The 16201-nt window shown below is 56.7% G+C and overlaps 1 protein-coding gene across 2 annotated transcripts in view; it reads right to left on the reverse strand.

The window, feature by feature from the left end:
- Positions 1-12223, reverse strand: part of MAP2K3 (mitogen-activated protein kinase kinase 3) — a 35303-nt gene extending 23080 nt beyond the window's left edge. Inside the window, exon 1 of one of the 2 annotated variants that reach the window (XM_049791307.1) lies at positions 12136-12223. In XM_049791307.1, the coding sequence (XP_049647264.1) occupies positions 12136-12151 (16 nt within the window). In that variant the 5' untranslated portion in view covers positions 12152-12223. Of the gene's footprint in view, positions 1-10734; positions 10763-12135 lie in introns of those variants that run through there. The other variant, XM_049791309.1, reaches the window with a different exon arrangement.
- Positions 12224-16201: the final 3978 nt, after the last annotated feature.

Consider the following 16201-nt stretch of genomic DNA (forward strand, 5'->3'; position numbering starts at 1 on the left):
CGACATTCGCGCTGACACCTCTGGGTCTTGCCACCACACCCGGCCTCCATGCACCGGCCAGATAACACCGCCACGAGCCGCGCCGGCTCTGCCGGCAGCTCCGGGAGGATGTCACCGCCCAGTTACATTCCAGTTGTATTTTTAGGTTACCTGCATAACCCCAAGGGCTGGAAAAAAAGTTTGATTTTGTGTTTTGTTCCCTCGTGGCAGCTTGCTATCCTGCAGCCCCGTGACGATAGAGCACACAGGCTCCCCTCCAAGAAACCACGTGTGAGCAGAGACCAGACTGACTTTACAAAGCTGGAAAAATACCAGCTAGCTGGCATTTGCACTATGTCATTATAGGACACACTACGTACGCACCAAGAGTTGTGCTGCTTTGCACCAGAGCTTGTGCAAAACCCCGGTGCGCAGGTGGTTACGGTCACAGGGGCATTTCTTTGGAGCAGGTACCAAGCCAGGATGCGGGCAGAGCATCCTCTGGGAGCAGTGTCAGAGGGCTGGAGACTGCCTCCTTTGCATCCATCGCTCCAATTGGATTTTCTCCCCCCAAAAAGCAGCAGTAGAGGTCACGCCTCCTCAAAGCTCAGCTGCAACGCAGTGCCAACGTGGACCCACTGAGGGTAGGCTGGGGGGCGGTGGGAAAATGCTTGGGATGGGTAATTAATTAACCCAACCCACAGCTCATCAGGAACTACAGAGCTGGGCGGCACACAGGTCTGGCCAGCCCACAGCGTGCGTGGCCAGCGTGAAACCCGCGGCCACGAGCCATCTCGTCAGCGCAGCCCGTGCTGGTCCCACTCGGCTGCAGACGCTGGCGTGCTGCCATGAGACAAAGGTCTGGAAGCAATCCCAGCCCCAACGCCTTAATTGTTAGGAGAAGGCAAAGGAGACGGTGCTCAGAGAAAAGCAAAGAGCCTGCTAAAACAAAACAAAACAAAAAAACCCCAAAAACAGAGAAAAAGGAAGAGGCAGAACACCCGTCACCTGTGCCTATCTCCCTGCCAGCAGGTACCCAGCTTTCCCTTGAGCAATGCTCCTTCCTTTGATTTCTCAGCCCATAGGCAAAGCCATGAAAAAAGAAAAGCTGTTTGGAATTGATGTGACCAGCTGGTGACAGTTTCCTGGTGGGAGAAAAAACTCAAACCGTTTTTGGAATAGATCAGCTTGACAGGAGGCACACGGTTAGTTAGTGGGAAAGGAAAAGAGTCATTTGACTTTTTAATTGTCAGCTGTAACTCAACTCCAGAGTCAATAGACACTCCTTTTTCCATCCAAATTGGTGCAATTCAAGTACTTCCAGGTGCTCCCAAAATTCTGTAAACTTGGCAAGACAGCAAAAGTATTCCCTCTCTGCTTCTAATGCAATTCTTTAAAAAAAATAATAATAATTAAAAAATACTAGCTTTCCACCATCCTCCCTCCAATTTCTTTTGGGCAGGGATAGAGTGATTTCATCTCTGCAAATGATGTAAGGCAGAGCAGGCACCCACTCTGAAAACAGAATTTATGGAGGGGAAAAAAACCAAGGAAGGCCTCAATGTCCGCAGTCGCCTGCTCCAGGAGAGAGGCAGAAACAAGAGACCGACCCAGGTGCTTTCCTGGCCCAGAGACTTCAGGCAGGACTTTCGAGACCAGCATCCGCGCCGGAGAACGGGGCAGGCGGCTGCTCCGATGGTAGACGGCGACGTTACCCTCTGGGACCTGGAACGCTTCCCTGATCCTGGAATGCCACCGAAGCTCGGGTGGACAAAGCCTGCGCATCTTCAGAAAAACCTCTGATCTCTGGTGGTGATCCAGCATCGCATCTCCAGGGAGGAGGAGCGGGGAAAACCTTTGATTATTTCTTTTGGAGCAGGGTGCCGATCCGGTGGCTTATGGAAAGCAGCAGGCGAGTGCTGCGGTACACTCCCCTATGTCTCCTGCTGTCCCACACCAATTCTTTGCTTTTTTGGGGGCATCTTCAGTGCCATCCCTCTTCCCTGCCTCTCTCACCCTCTCCCCTCCCTGCTCAGGGTTACCAGGTAGAAGACGCAAACGCAAAGGGCTCATCACGCCAGAGAGATGGTGCAAAGCAGACACAGCCAGTTGAAGTCCCTAGTTTCTCCACTCAGTTTTTCTGAGAGAAAAAAATCCATCCCATCATGAGGTGAGGGGGGAGCCGGGATGCCTCCCCTGGCTCAGATGTGGCAAAGGAAAACTATAAGCTGAGAGCAGCTACAAAATACGGAGACTGTCCAATTCCCCTCAGGCCACCACTCAGCCTTATCTCCACGTAAAGCCTGATACCACACTCAAACCTCAGCGCCCAGCCAAAAAGCATCAGTCTTAACCCGCTAACGATGCTCCCAAGTCAAGAGAGGTGGCAGGTGACCCGTTCGGTCCCCGTAACCTGCTTGCAACGGGGCTGGGAGTAAGGGCTGATGTAGCAAGGAGAGAGCTGGCTCCTGAAACCCCCAGGAGAGCTCAGCCACAGCGAGCCGGACCCGCAGCCTCTTCTCCTGGCATTAACCACACCATCCCTCCGACCCACACCGCAAACCTCTTGCTCTCCCATCGCTGCTCCTCTACCCCAGAGGACAGACTACATCCACATTCCCAGAACAAGTCCCACATCCAGCTGGTCCATGAGCTCAGCTCCTGCTGCTCACTGGTCTAGCAAGTTAAGTATCTATATACGTATCTAGATAGATAGATAAGCACCACATACTTGCTAAGCACCAAGTTTTGTAGAAATCACCTGCAAACATTTCTCCTTTGGTCTAGGAAGTTAAAGAGATATATATGTATCTATCTTATAAAAGATAGATAGATAAATAAATAGATAAGAGAAGCACCACATATTTTCTAAGCACCAAGTTTTGCAGAAATCACCTGCAAACATTTCTCCTTTGGTCTAGGAAGTTAAAGATATATACATATATCTTATAAAAGATACATCTATCTTATAAAAGATAGATCGATAAATAGATAGATAAGACAAGCACCACATACTTGCTAAGCACCAAGCTTTGCAGAAATCACCTGCAAACATTTCTCCTTTGTTCCTCCAAATTCCCTGCTGCAAAGCTTAAAAATCCCACCTCACCCCCAATTAAAGGCTGGACCACCAGCACGCTGAAAGCTGCTGCCAGCCCCGCTGCCCAGCATCACCCCGCACCATCCCCTCCTGCCTCCCTCCCTGCGGGCTCTTATCTGAGGCTGCAACAGCTCTGCTCGGGGAAAACACCTAATTTGTGGTGGATTTGCCCAGTACCCACAGGGCAGCTCTGATTTGTGCCTGGGAAAGGCAGGGGCTCCACAGGCGACGCGCCCACGGCTCGGCAGCGTTTCGCCGCCGTGGTCCCAACGCGGCTGCCGGCAAGAAGGGCACAGCCTCACTCCGCTGCTTCCCTTCGGGTGGGTTTTATTCCCCCCACGCTTTTTTTTTTTTTTTTTCACTCCTCGCCTACCTCTCTCGAATCCAGCTACCGCGCTGCAATTTTTTCCAGCGTTCAGAGGAAGTAAGCATCACAGGCTTTTCCTAGTAAAGGCGGATCAAAAAGCCATCACCCTGTCCCGGGAAGGCAGCGGTCTCCGCAGACGGGCCAGTCCCAACGCATCCGGCTCACGTCCCGGCTCACGAGCTCGCAGGCTGTGACTCAGTGCAGCTCAGCCTGCAGCTTCTCGTTGGGCACGCTTAGGCCTTGCAAGAACCATTTCCATTTAAATAAGAAATAATAAACTTCAAAAAAAAAAAAAAAATCCCCTTTACCCCCAAAGAGCGAGGCTCACACCAGCGTTTTGGGGAAAGGCACGGTGCGCTGCGGGGTGGCGTGCAAAACGGCAAGGAGAGGAGTTGGAAGGAGATGTGTGAAACGTCAAACCTGTTTGAGATAAAGGGAAACACACGCTGGCTCCCTTCCCTGCAACGGTTATGCACGGTTTCCCTTGCTGAGCTGTGACTGTAAAACCCCACGGGGAAATCCACAGTTACTGAACGAGAAATTCTCTGTGGATCCAAAATTAAGGGTAAACTCTTGCAGCAACCTGGAATGTACACAGAAAAAGAAACCGCACGTACAGGAGAGCCGCTGGAGGAAAAGCTGAGTCGTTTTCTAGCACCTTAGCAAAGCACACGCAAGGCTGATAAGAGTTTCAATTTAATATTCACCCAGAATTTTTGCCTGGCAATTTCTAGAGGCACCTCCTCCAGCCTCCGCTTTACTCACATCACCCAGACATCCTTCAGCAAACCAGGCAGGGGCAGGTGTAATTAATACCTGCAAAAAGCTTCTCTTGGGCAAGAGAGCAGCGTCTGCAGAGCACAAGAGGCAGCCCGGCCACGGCACAGCCCCACAGGTATCCTGGGCTCGGAGGACAACCCCAGCCCTGGCCGGTGCCAGCCATCCTCCGGCACCCGGCGCTCAGCACCGATGCTCCCAGCCAAGCAATCGCAGGGATCAACCCAAAACCTGGAGGAAACAGGGCTGCAGATGCTAACAAAGAGCGAACAGAGGGGGCTGTAGAAGCAGCAGATCTAAAACACCCACCGCATCCTCCTTTTTTTGGCAGCCTCAAGGCAGCGCGCAGCTGCTTCCAGCCTTAAGGAAAACGAGTGCTGCCGAAGAGAGACAGCTGGATCCCAGCACGGAGGCTGGTATAGATCCATGTGGGTCCCCCGGCAGCATCGCCACCCACCTCCCACCAGCCCCCCAGCGCCCGCATCCTCCTTTCTGCCCCATTACATCGGGTTTTTTCTGACCACCGAGCTCTTGCCCAAGGGGATGGCAGTTGGCAGGGAGCATCGCGGGCGAGCCGGGCGCGGATTCGGCACAGGGTGGATGATTTTAGTTGCGGGGAAACCAGGGAAACCTCGAAAGCCAGCTGAGCACAAGCGCACCCGCACAAAAATGTCTTGCGCTGCCCTGCCCTGTGCCAGCAGGGATTTTCTGGGTGCAGGCACGGGGTTTTACAAACAGGCACGTGGGCCTGCCACCTACCCCCAAGCACCTTCTAAAGGTGCTTGGAAGATGACAAAGAGCAGTCAAAGCAACGTATCAGCGCAAGATCGTTTCATCTTTGGCTGAGGTGCAACTTGGCAGCACGTCAGGAGAGAAACCAAGCGGTCCGCGGCGGCTGGGGATTTTTAACTATGCAGAGCAGCTTTCTTAAAAAGCCTCGACGGTGAGCACATCTGGCTCTCAGAAAAAGAGCCACGTCATTTTTAGTGACGAGCTGCAAAGACATCCTTGCGTCTTTCAGCACAACACACCCCCCCCGCAGCCGTGCCCGGCCGCGGGGTGCACGTTCAGGACTGACTCAGAGGGACCGTCCTCGGGGCTGCACGCTCTGCTGCTCCATCATCTTCCTCTCCAGCCTCAACTTTCCCACTCTGACACCAAGTCAACCAAGATCTCCATCCTACGGCAAAAAAAAATACCTCCACCACGCGGTGTATTCGCCCTTCGCTACCCTTTAATAGGAAAGTCTCCTGCAGGGAGAGATGCACGCAGCAGGAGAGGACATCTGCTCCAGCTGGGGCAAATGTCCTCCAGCAAGCCAGGTCAGGATGCTGCCATCTCCAAGGGCTGCTCTTAACACACGCCGGTAAAAACGGCCAGGGCAGGCTGCAGCCCTGCGGGGCCACAGCACCCGACCCACCGTAACAAACTCCTGCCGCACAGGCAGGCTGCTTCATCAGCCTTCCCTGCGAGGTTCAGGCTAGGAGGGAATTTATATACACAAACCACAAAGCAGTATCTAACTGGCCTGCAAGCCCAGACAAGCTGACACTCCCTAGATAACCTCGTCATCCTCCCTTAAACCACCACCACCCCCCCCAACCCGTCCACATAACCAGCCCTGCGTGTTTATGATCTGTCAGACACATGACTGTCACCTGCCAAGCCCTGCAGACCAGCTTCTTCCCCTCCTGTCCCTCTGTCCTGCACCACCGGTCATTGCATCGCCGGTCCCATCCGTCACCGGCACACGGTACGGAAGGACGGAGCTCTCGGCACCGCCAAAGAGATGCCGGCACGACCCATCCCGGCTGCGGGGTTTTACGTGTTCCTTATTGGAAATCTCCGAGACCTTTATGGGAACAAAATGCAATCATGAAAAGCTGCTTTTAAGTTTCTGAGAAGACACAACAGGCATTATCGAGGCAGGAGACGAGGCAGCCAGGTACAAACGCCCTGCGGCGAGGGGCACTCGGTACCCGACGGGCAGCTCCCGGGGAGGAGAGGGTCCAAGCACCACCATCGTCCTCAGGAAGGTTCATCGGATACAAGCAGTTAGGCTGATGCCAGTGCCAAACCACAGCTAAGGTTAGCAGGCTCTGATGGGAAATTACTTGTATCGAGCACTCTGGAGGTTTCTTCCTTTCCAAAACGAGATTTTTCTTTGGTGGTGGTATGGGGGGGGAGGAAGGGTGGATGCTCCACAAACAACTTCTGGTAAGTTTTGTCTCCTCCTCATCCTGCCTCCTCTTCCACTCAAGTTATGTTTTTAACGGAAATTTATCTTCTTTTTTTTTTTTTTTTTTTTAAATAAGCATTTCACTTGAAATGATGAAATTAAGGCTTAGAGCATGGGACACACCTAGCTCAGCAGTGACCCTCCCAGGGCGCAGTGCAGGCAGGACAACAGAGGCTGCGACAGTCCGGTGGGTGCCAGACCCCCCCAAAGCTCCTCGTGCACCCTGCCAGCTCCCAGAGGAGGGGGCAACAGCCAGACCATCACCTTCACGCGTCTCCTTCCCTCGCTTCCCGGCGAGCAAGGCTATAAAGCTGTTGCTCCCAGGGACCGGAGGGAGCCCAGGGCACCACACAGCTCCCCAAGGTCACCAACACTCACATTTCAGAGAAACCAAACTCCAGCATTGGATGTCTTTAAAAACAAGATTGGGTGTCTTTTTACACAATCTGGCTTAATTCACCCAAAAGCTGTTCGACCGGCTGCAGTAATTCTTGGAAGCGACGTCCTGACCTCCAGCCGAGCACGATGCTCGCCATCATCCCTTCTGTCCTTAAAGCCCATGATTCAAGCGTTTCCCCGTTTCCCCCTACATTAGATCCAGCAGCACACACAGGGGCAATCACGCCACACAGAAAAGCCCATCAGCCTCCAGGGCTTGAAAGGGACGTGCTCCTCCAAAGTGCCGTCCATCTTCTCCTGCAACAGGTCGACCGAGCAGACAGTGCCCAACAGAGCCCTCTGGTATTATGCCCGTGGATTAATTAAACCACGTGGACAACACAGCACAGGATTAGCTGGAGAGGATCCACCTCCCCTCCACCTTCATCCCACTGCAGGTCCAGAACCTCCCCCAGCATTAGGCAGCGATTCCCTCCCTCCCTCCCCAGCCATGAGACCCCCAGACCCTGCCCTTCCCCTCCGCCACACCGTAACCCACTGCATCCCGCACGGGCAGCGACTCTGCTCCAGCCTTTTGCTGGACACACAAGTGGCCGCAAGAGAAAGATGCAGGCAGGGAGCCCTGTCCCAGCTCCAGAAAAGGGAGGAGAGACTGGGACCCGCTACAAACTGAGGCCAGCTGGGACCACAAGACGCTACCGTGATATCCGACATAACTCCAGTCGTGCCCAGTAACTAACGTATTTCTTGGGGCGATGAACTTTTAGACTCACAATGCTGTCACAGAATCAGTGCAGCATCGACCCCACACAGATAAGGGGCTGTGTAGGGATGGGGTATCTCCCAGGGTGAAAAAAGAACAGAAACTTCCAGTTTCCACCAGAAAAAAATCCTCTCTGCCCTCTCCCTCACTCAAAATCTCTGGCTAACGCTTGACCCGCGCTACAGAGTTTTGTCACCAAAAGAGGCGGGGGGTAGATCTAGCTCCATACATACCCACAAGCAGTCCTGAGTCATGCCAGTAAAACCCCAAACTTTTTGTTGGTACAGTAAAATCACATCCCCAGCCAACACAAGTTCCTCTCGCAGCTCTCTCCCCAGCAAACAGCCCGCCTGGGCAGTGCCTTATTAACACCAGTTAAAAAACCATCTTCCGTCCAAAAACCCACAGAGCCCCACGTCCACAGCGGTGGCTTCTTGGGTCATCAAATCACCTGGACCAGAAACCCGCACCCGTTCCCAGGCACCCAAAGGGAAGCTCTATAAAACACATGAGAGTTTCGTCCAGCGACGACCACCTTTGCAAACACCAGGGGCAAAGCAAACTCCGGCTCAGCCCTGGACTGCAGCCCAAAGCTGGAAAATAAAAGCAGCAGCCTTCAGGGAGAAGCATTATCTGATGAAAAAAAGCAGGGGAGCATCCCTCCAGGGAGGGAAAGGGATTGCTGAAGCACAGCTAAATATTTATCACATCCAACATGACATTTTCCAGGCGCCCACCGTTACGCTAGCAGGGAGGAGGAGGAGGGCAGGAGCAAAGCCCTGTGCTCTCTCTATGATTGTCATAATTAATTGGATGCAAGCTCCGTGATGCTTCAACTAGAATTAAAATAAAAACCTGGTTCTGTGGGATCAGAGCTCCTATCTCTGCTACCCCCATGCCCACGCACAACCAGGGGACACCAGCCTGGTGGCTGCTCTGCCCGGACACGACGGGAGCCCGAAGGCAAAGCCCTGATTGTGCAGGTCACGGCCCCATGGGTATTTTCAGCAGAACTGCCTTTTTTTGGGGTGGCGGCAGGAAAAGTGTGAATGGCACGAGACAGTACAGGATTCACAGATGACTGAATTGCCTAACGGCGGTGTGCTCCCACGGAGGGCACGGGAGGGACGCGTCCCCACCGCTTATTTACCTACCCAAAATAGACGTACCACCAGAACAAGTACGAGTTCATCCCCAGGTTCTGGCATTTCTAACCACTGATTTTTCCAAGCCTCGATGTCAAAGGAGAGCTGCCTCCCCAGAAACACAGCCTGGCTTAGACGGATCCTGTCCCTTCTCCCCAACAGCACCCATCTTCCAGGAAGATCTCTCCCCTAAAGAGAAGGACTTGCTTTTGAATTTCTTGGGCATTGGTGCTGGGTGAGCCCCAGGAAAGGCCAAGTAGGTCTTCTCTCTCCAGACCCCATCCGTGCACCCTCTCTCCCCGCAGCTGCACAGCCGTTTTCTCCAGCAAACCCTTCCCAGATTTCGGGAAACACGTGCCACCCCGCCGGCACGTTCCTGTCTGTCCCTCCAGGAGGGGCTTCCCAGGTGTCGGGGGCCACCGGAGTCACGGCCAACAGCCACGGCGATGGGCACACGGGTCTTCACGTGGGCTGCACACGCAGGCAGAAAATATGCCTAGAGCTGCAAGGGAAAGGCAGCAGCTTGGATTTGTACCCATAGGGTCTAACACAGACCCTGCACCCTCCACCACGTTTCTGCATGCACCCAAAGGCTGCTGACTCCCTGAGGCTTCATCCCCTTTCTGCTTTAACCTCTCAGATACAACACCCCTCCCTTCACAGCATCCATTTCACCAAAAAAGGTGCAGGCTTTGTTGGAAAATCACACGCAGGACCAGCCGCGTGTCGCAACCTCTGACTAGAGGCTGCGTCCCTTGCAAAGTTCTGCGAGGAGGACGCAGGGGCAGCGCCGGAGTTTTGCACACAATTCCTTCCCTCAGTGCCACGCATTCAATGAAACGCAGCTCCAGGGAGCCTTGGTGACCTGAGACAATGGGGAAATTTTGCATATTTTAGTAAACATCACACTTGACAGTGCAAGAGAACACGGAAACCGAGGGCCCTTTTCCCACACACCTCATCCCGCGAAATAATTTGGATCAAGTAGATACCAGCAATGGAAGAGGAAGAAAGCCGAAATCCTTCCTGAGCTTCGCCTAATCCCCAGAAGGTGTTTATCTCACAAGCTATGTTTAGCGCAGAGCGAGGCAAAGCTCTCGCCCAGCACCATTCCTATCGCGCGTGTCACGGCCAGCCACGCGCATCCCCAAAAACTCCCGAGGCAGGAGACAACCCAGTGACTAAGCCAAAATGACGGCAGGCGAGTTTTGGTACGCACCTATCACGGAAATCGCCAACCTGAGAGCTTCAACGCAACGGCCTCCCTTTACGACCCTGACCGACTCAAGCCCACAAAGGGAAAGCAACAAGCAAAAGGAAACCCAAGACCGCTCGCTGAATCTCCCTAAGGAAAATTAGGGAAATTTAGCTTAAATTCAGGCTGCCTGAACAGAGAAGCAGAAGGAGCTGCCGCGAGTGCTGCCAGCAGCGTCTGCAAGCCCTCGGACCTGCGAGCATCCCTATGCGGCAGCGCGCCGCCGGCAAACCCGCTCGGAGGGCTAGCACTGCCGAGGCAGATGCAAAACCGAGGAGAGGCACGGTGGACGGCTAGCAGGACGAGAGGAGAGGGTTTTGAAGAGGCAGATGCGTTACACACGCTCAGGATCGATCCCCGTGCTGAATGCTGCCCCGACAGAGGCGAAGGAGCTCGGGTCCACGGGGACCCAGAGCTGCCGGTGCCAGCAGAGACCGGGCGCACTCAGCACACGTGCAACACCTCCGGCAAAGGATATTAGGAGTAATTGTATGAATGAACCGGTTCGCCACAACCAACAGCCCCATGCAACCAGAAACCTGCAGACACAGAAGGGTTCCAAGCTTCCTCCGAGGAAAGCACCACGTTCCCAGGTGCTCCCGCAGGCATCGCCTTTTGCCGTCAGCCAAACCGCTTCCCCCAAAATCCTCCCAGTACCAGCTCGGGCCTCGTCTCCCGCAGGACACGAGCTATCCCTCGGCTGGGCTCACCTCCTTCCTCCATCCACACGCTGCCCACGGCACCCGTGAGCCGAGAGAGGGGTCTGGGCTCGGGCGTCCCGGCGAGAGCCTTTTTAAGAAGCCGGGTCGATCCCTTTCAACGCGGGACGGACGGCGGCTGGAGGCATGTGCTCCTACCTGTGAGTCAGCAGCTCCGCTCAGCAGCACCGTAAATCGCTGCTGATTCACACCCTGCTTACACAGCAAACAGGAAACTCAGGTCCACATTCCCTCCGGTTAAGACACGGATCATTTAAAAGTAGGGGGGAAAAAAAAAAAAAAAGTCACGCCAAGGTGCATTCATCTGCTCACATGGTTCCTGACTTCAAGTTTCCAGTGCATCACTCCCAAACGAGGAAAACCCCTCCAATTTTATTCCGGTGATAAGACAGAGGCAGCAACCGTTCTCCGGGTGCTCCCTCCTCTGTCCGGTCTGCGCTCACGGTGCTGATGCAACCGGCTCCCCGGAGCAGCAAGACACCGGCGAAGCCATTTCCCCATTTTCCTGAATCCCGGCACGCTGGCGGTGTCATCCCGGGCCGATGCCTGCCAAGCCGGCGCTCACCTTGGGACAACGACCAGGCCACCTTAGTCACGGCGATGCTCTATAAATAACACCCGTGACACACGGTCACGTTCGCCAGCCACGTACGGCGGAGACAATGGGAAACTCCGCCACGGCGTTCCCGGCACATGCCGGCATCGGGTCACGGCCGTGCCCCGAAACGAACCGCCACGACCGGGATCCTCGTCCCCGTCCTTCCCGCCTCGTTAGGCCGAGACGAGGGCTCTGCTCATCCTCCGAGCCACGACGCTTGCCGAGCCGCCACGGGCCCTTTCCTTCAGCGGGAAAGACCGCAGCAGCAGCGGATAAAACTTGCATTTTTATATTATTATTTTTTTTAATTAATCGTTCTCCACATCCACAGGAGCTTCACCCCCTCCCTCCAAACCGCCCCTCCTCCTTCTCCCGGGGCTCAGCGGGGCTGCTTGCTTCCTTTCCCCTCCACGCAGCACACACGCCCCGGGGGCTCTGAAGCTCCGGGGGCGGCTGCAGCCCGGTCCCGGTCCCGGTTCCTGCCCCGGTCCCGGTCCGCGCTACCGAGCTGCAGACGGGTTCGCAGCACAACCCCCTCAACCGGGACCAGGTAGAGAGAAATACACTCGAAGCCCACGCAGAGGAAACCCCGACCGACTGCAACGGGCAGCCCACGCCCGGCGGGTTAGGCAACAGCCCGGTCCCCGCGGGTTACGCCAGACCCGACGAGGCGGCTCAACCCGGCCGCAGCACCGTTTCCTCCCCCCCACACACCACCACCACCACCACCACCCTCCTCCACCTCCACCACCTCCTCCCCGGAGCCCCACGGAGCATCTCCCCCGCGGCCCTACCTCTGGGCAGGGACATGGCTGGCGGCGGCCCCGCGGCGGCCGGGCAGAGCGCGGCGCCCGGCGGAGTCCGGCCCTGCGCGGCGGCCGGCCCGGGAAGAGCCGCGGGGCGGGGCGAAGGGGCGGTTAAGCTCCGCCCCCTCCCTGCCGCGGTAGGCTCGGTCAGCGGCGGGGAGGCGGGGTGTGTGGGGGGGGAGGCGTGGTTAGGGAGTCCGCGGGAAGAGCTTCGCGGTTCTCGGGGAAGGGTGAGGGGGGTGAAGTGAAGCGGGCGGGCGGGACTCACGGGTGTGGTGGTGCTGCCGTGGAACCGGGGAGTCCCCGCTGTCCCCGGCACCGGTGTGACCCCCGTAGGGCACAGTTTAGGGGCGGGGAGACCTGCCGGGGGGGGACCCAGTCCTACGCCGCGGCCCAGACGCCTGGCACGGGGTGGGAGGGGGAGTGGGAGCGAGGCTGGTGCTGCGCAGCTGAGACCGGCCAAGCTCATCGCATCTTCCGTGGGTCCCTGCTTCTGCACACCGTGGGTCCCACCGGTGGGTCTGGCTGAAAACTCGAGGGGGATTTATTCTTCTCCGAAGTCACTGAGGAATCAATCCCTCCTAGCCCAGCAATGCCTCCATGGCACGTCCCCGGAGCGAGGATGCTCCCCCAAACACCCGCGCTGGGCTGCAGAACGTAGCGGCTGACCAAGGCACGATCGATGCAGTTGAAAAAGCAAAAAGGAGATTACGAGTGCCATTTTCTGGCTGAAATCCCTACAGATCCATACCGATACAAAAAAAGCAGGGGTCGGAGGGGTGGCGACTGCGGACAGCCCTGGTGAAATCACAGCTGCTCTGTCACAGCCTGTTCTCAGCTTGGCGTTTTGCGGAGCGTTTTGGATCAGTTCGAGGGCTGGAAAACCTGCCTCAAAACCAGACGGCTCAAGGGAATGACTGCAGGAGGGAAGGAGCTGGGCAGACTGGGGTCTGTGTCCTTCTGCAGAGGACCGGTGCCCCAAACGGACCCGGAATCCAGCAGCGATGGCATAAGATCCGGCAGCTGCAAATTGAAGCTAGAAAAGTTCAAATGGGAAACAAATTACAGGTTTTTAATAGGGCGAGCAATTACCTTCCCGAGAGACGTAGTAGATTCACCACCTTTCAAGTCTTTCAACACAGGCGAGGAGTCTTTCTAAAAAAACTCCGCTCCAGTTGAACCGCAGGGTTATTAGCTCTGATGCAAGAGCTGCAGATGTCACTGCCTGGGCTGGGCAAGCAGGAGGTGGGAGCAGAGGGGACCCTTCTGGCATTTAGCCGTACGAATCTCTGAATCAACAACGGGGTTTGAACTCCAGCCCGGCTGATCCGAACGGGTTTGGGCTGGGCCGATGTTTGGGTGCGAGATTCGGGGAGCGCAGCCTGCAGAGCATCGTTAGCACCTTCGCAAACGTGCAGCTGGATGCGGACCTGCGAGGGACCGGCGGGACCAGCTTTGACGCCTGGCCTTGATGCTGGCAGCACCCCGGGGTGTCATTGCGAGCGCAGGGCACGACCCTGCTGTCCCCAAGCACGTCGCATGCTCCATCATTCCATCGCCTCCTCCATCCCCAGGCACGGCTGGAGATCGCCGCCGGCCCCGGCTGCAATTACAGGGGTGGATGAAACGGCCGCCCGGCTTTTATTCACCCATCTTAAATCGCCAGGCACTTCACAAGTAGGGCTTTGTCACCTGCTCTGAGGCCTTCCAGGGCAGGAACGCTACGGAAGCACGAGTGAAAATTGGGGAATGCTCGGCATCAAAATCCAACAGGGTGGGAAGGCGTGCGGCTGGGGAGGGAGCCCACGGACCCCCGTGGGATGCGAGGAAAGGGGCCAGAGGCAGCACACGGTCACCTCCTCGTCGGTGGCAAGGCATGGGGACTTCTTGGGAGCACCTCTCCTTTTCTGCAACCTCTCGGTGCCTGCCAGCATGGCTCCTTGCCTGCTGCCTGAGCTCCGTCTGCCTGAGCTGCTGTCGTCGGACCCGGCAGACTCTTTGCTGGAGAAGTGGATCTGGAAGATCAGAAGAAGCTGTAACTGCTGGCCCGAGGCAGAGGGAATCATCCCAGGCAAAGGCAGGGCAAAGCATCCCGCTGGAGCTCGAGTGCTCCCAGAAATTTTGGCAAGGGTGCTGGATTTTTGGCACCCCTGGAAGGCCTCTCCGTGTTTCCAGGGTGCTGTAGGTAAACCTGCGGGTTTGCAGGCTCTGGAGGAAAAGGCCGATGGAGGGAGAAGGAGGGAGGAAGGCTCGGGCGCATCCCAGGCCCAGACCTCACCAGACACGCTGGGACTTTTGCCGCTGGTGCTCGACGCTCGAATCTTCGGTGCTGGCCCCTCGCTGCCGGGCCTGGTTTGGAAACGCACCCACGGCAGGACGGGGCGTCCCCGGTGTCCCCGGCACAGAGATCAGGGGGATCGCCGAGAGAGCCGGCGAGGAGCCCCTCACCCTTGTGCAAAACCTGCTTCTCCCTTCCCTTCTCTCCTAAGGTTTCCCAGCGAAGCGACTGACTTTCTCCTGAGCATCCCTGCGCGCTGGAGGGCATCAGCGCTCCCTCGCAGCTCCAAGCAGGGTGCAGGATTCGGCCCCTCTCTCTGCCTGCCCCGGGCTCCCCCCTGCCCTCGGGCTCGTGCCGCTCATCTCCTTCCTGCAAAATCGCAGCCGTACTTGGCCTGGCTGTTTGCAGCGTGTTTTGCCTTCCCCTGCGTACCCCTGCTCCGGGTGTTTTGCCATTTTTATCTTCCCGCATTGCCATATGGTGTAGGAGCGCAGGCGGAGCGAAGGCTGCCGGGGAGGGGATGAGGAGAAGGACGATGTCTCAGCACCGACATTTTCTAGTCTTTCACGGAGGAGGAGGAGGGGAACGAAGCCCTCTCTCCTAGCAGACACCCATTTCTGCGTGCCGGCGGGTGCTGCGGGCGCCTGCGCTCGACGGGAGCGGGAGAACGTGACCCCGACGGGCACAACACCGGCACCCGGCACCGGCCGATGGAGCAGCACAAACCAAACAAATCGAGTGGCCTGATGAATTAATCAGCTGATGGACTCTTAACTCGGAGAGCAGGAGCCAAAGGGATGAGTAAACAAAGGCCAAGCTACACGGGATGGTATTTAGGTGCAGAGCAGCTGCCAGTGAACTATTACAAGTTCCAAATTAATTCTAGGTGTTGCTGCTTTTCCTGTTGCACAGGCAGCCACCAGCCTGCCCCGCTGCGCAGCCGGCATGCAGACGCCTCGGACGGGCTCAGCTCCTACCTCGGAGAGCTTTTAATTAAAATCTAGCGAGGTGTTGCTGCTACAGCTCCACGGGCACGGAGAGAAACGCCGCTATTTCCTCCCCCAGTTTCGCACGAGGCGGATACGCCGAGCTTATCGAGCAGACCCCGATGTACACGACGCGGTGCGTGGAAGCTCAAGCGCTTCTGGTTTTGAGGGTGCGCTTGGCGCGACTGTCCCACAAATAACGATTCTGGCACGTCCCCCTCCCCAGGCATCCGTGGTGTCCCGTGGCAGCTGATAAACGAGGTTTCCTTTGCTTTTGGGACCTCTGGGATGAGCATCTCGAAGCCGGCTGTTCGCACACCACTGTGGCCACCCTGACGAGCCTCCCGGGGTTTTCCGGGCTTTTCTGCGCTGCGGGGTGACGGGACGTGGCATCGCCCCACAGTGGGGCTCTGCCGGACCCCCCTGCCCTGTTCCCAGGGCCCGATCCTGGGGAAGGGGGGAGGACAGGCCAGAGTATCACCCCGGGGGCCGTGACCTGGGGCTTCCACCGCACCCCGCAGGTCACCAGCACAGCCCCAGTGCACCAGTCCCGCGTGCTGGTTCAGTACCAGTACACCAGAACAATACCAGCGCAGCACCAGCACGCTGGGGCAAAAAACCCAGTACAGTACCGCAGAGCAGACGGCACGGCGCGACAGTACCAGTGCCCCAGCACCGGACCCCAGCTCAGCACCAGTATGCCAGTACGGTGTACCCAGTGCAGGACCAGTACAGGACCAGTAACCCCAGTGCAAGACCAGTACAGGACCAGTACCCCAGTGCAAGACCA

The sequence above is a fragment of the Accipiter gentilis genome, chromosome 33, assembly GCF_929443795.1.
Source record: "Accipiter gentilis chromosome 33, bAccGen1.1, whole genome shotgun sequence".
In the NCBI taxonomy this organism is placed as follows: domain Eukaryota; kingdom Metazoa; phylum Chordata; class Aves; order Accipitriformes; family Accipitridae; genus Astur; species Astur gentilis.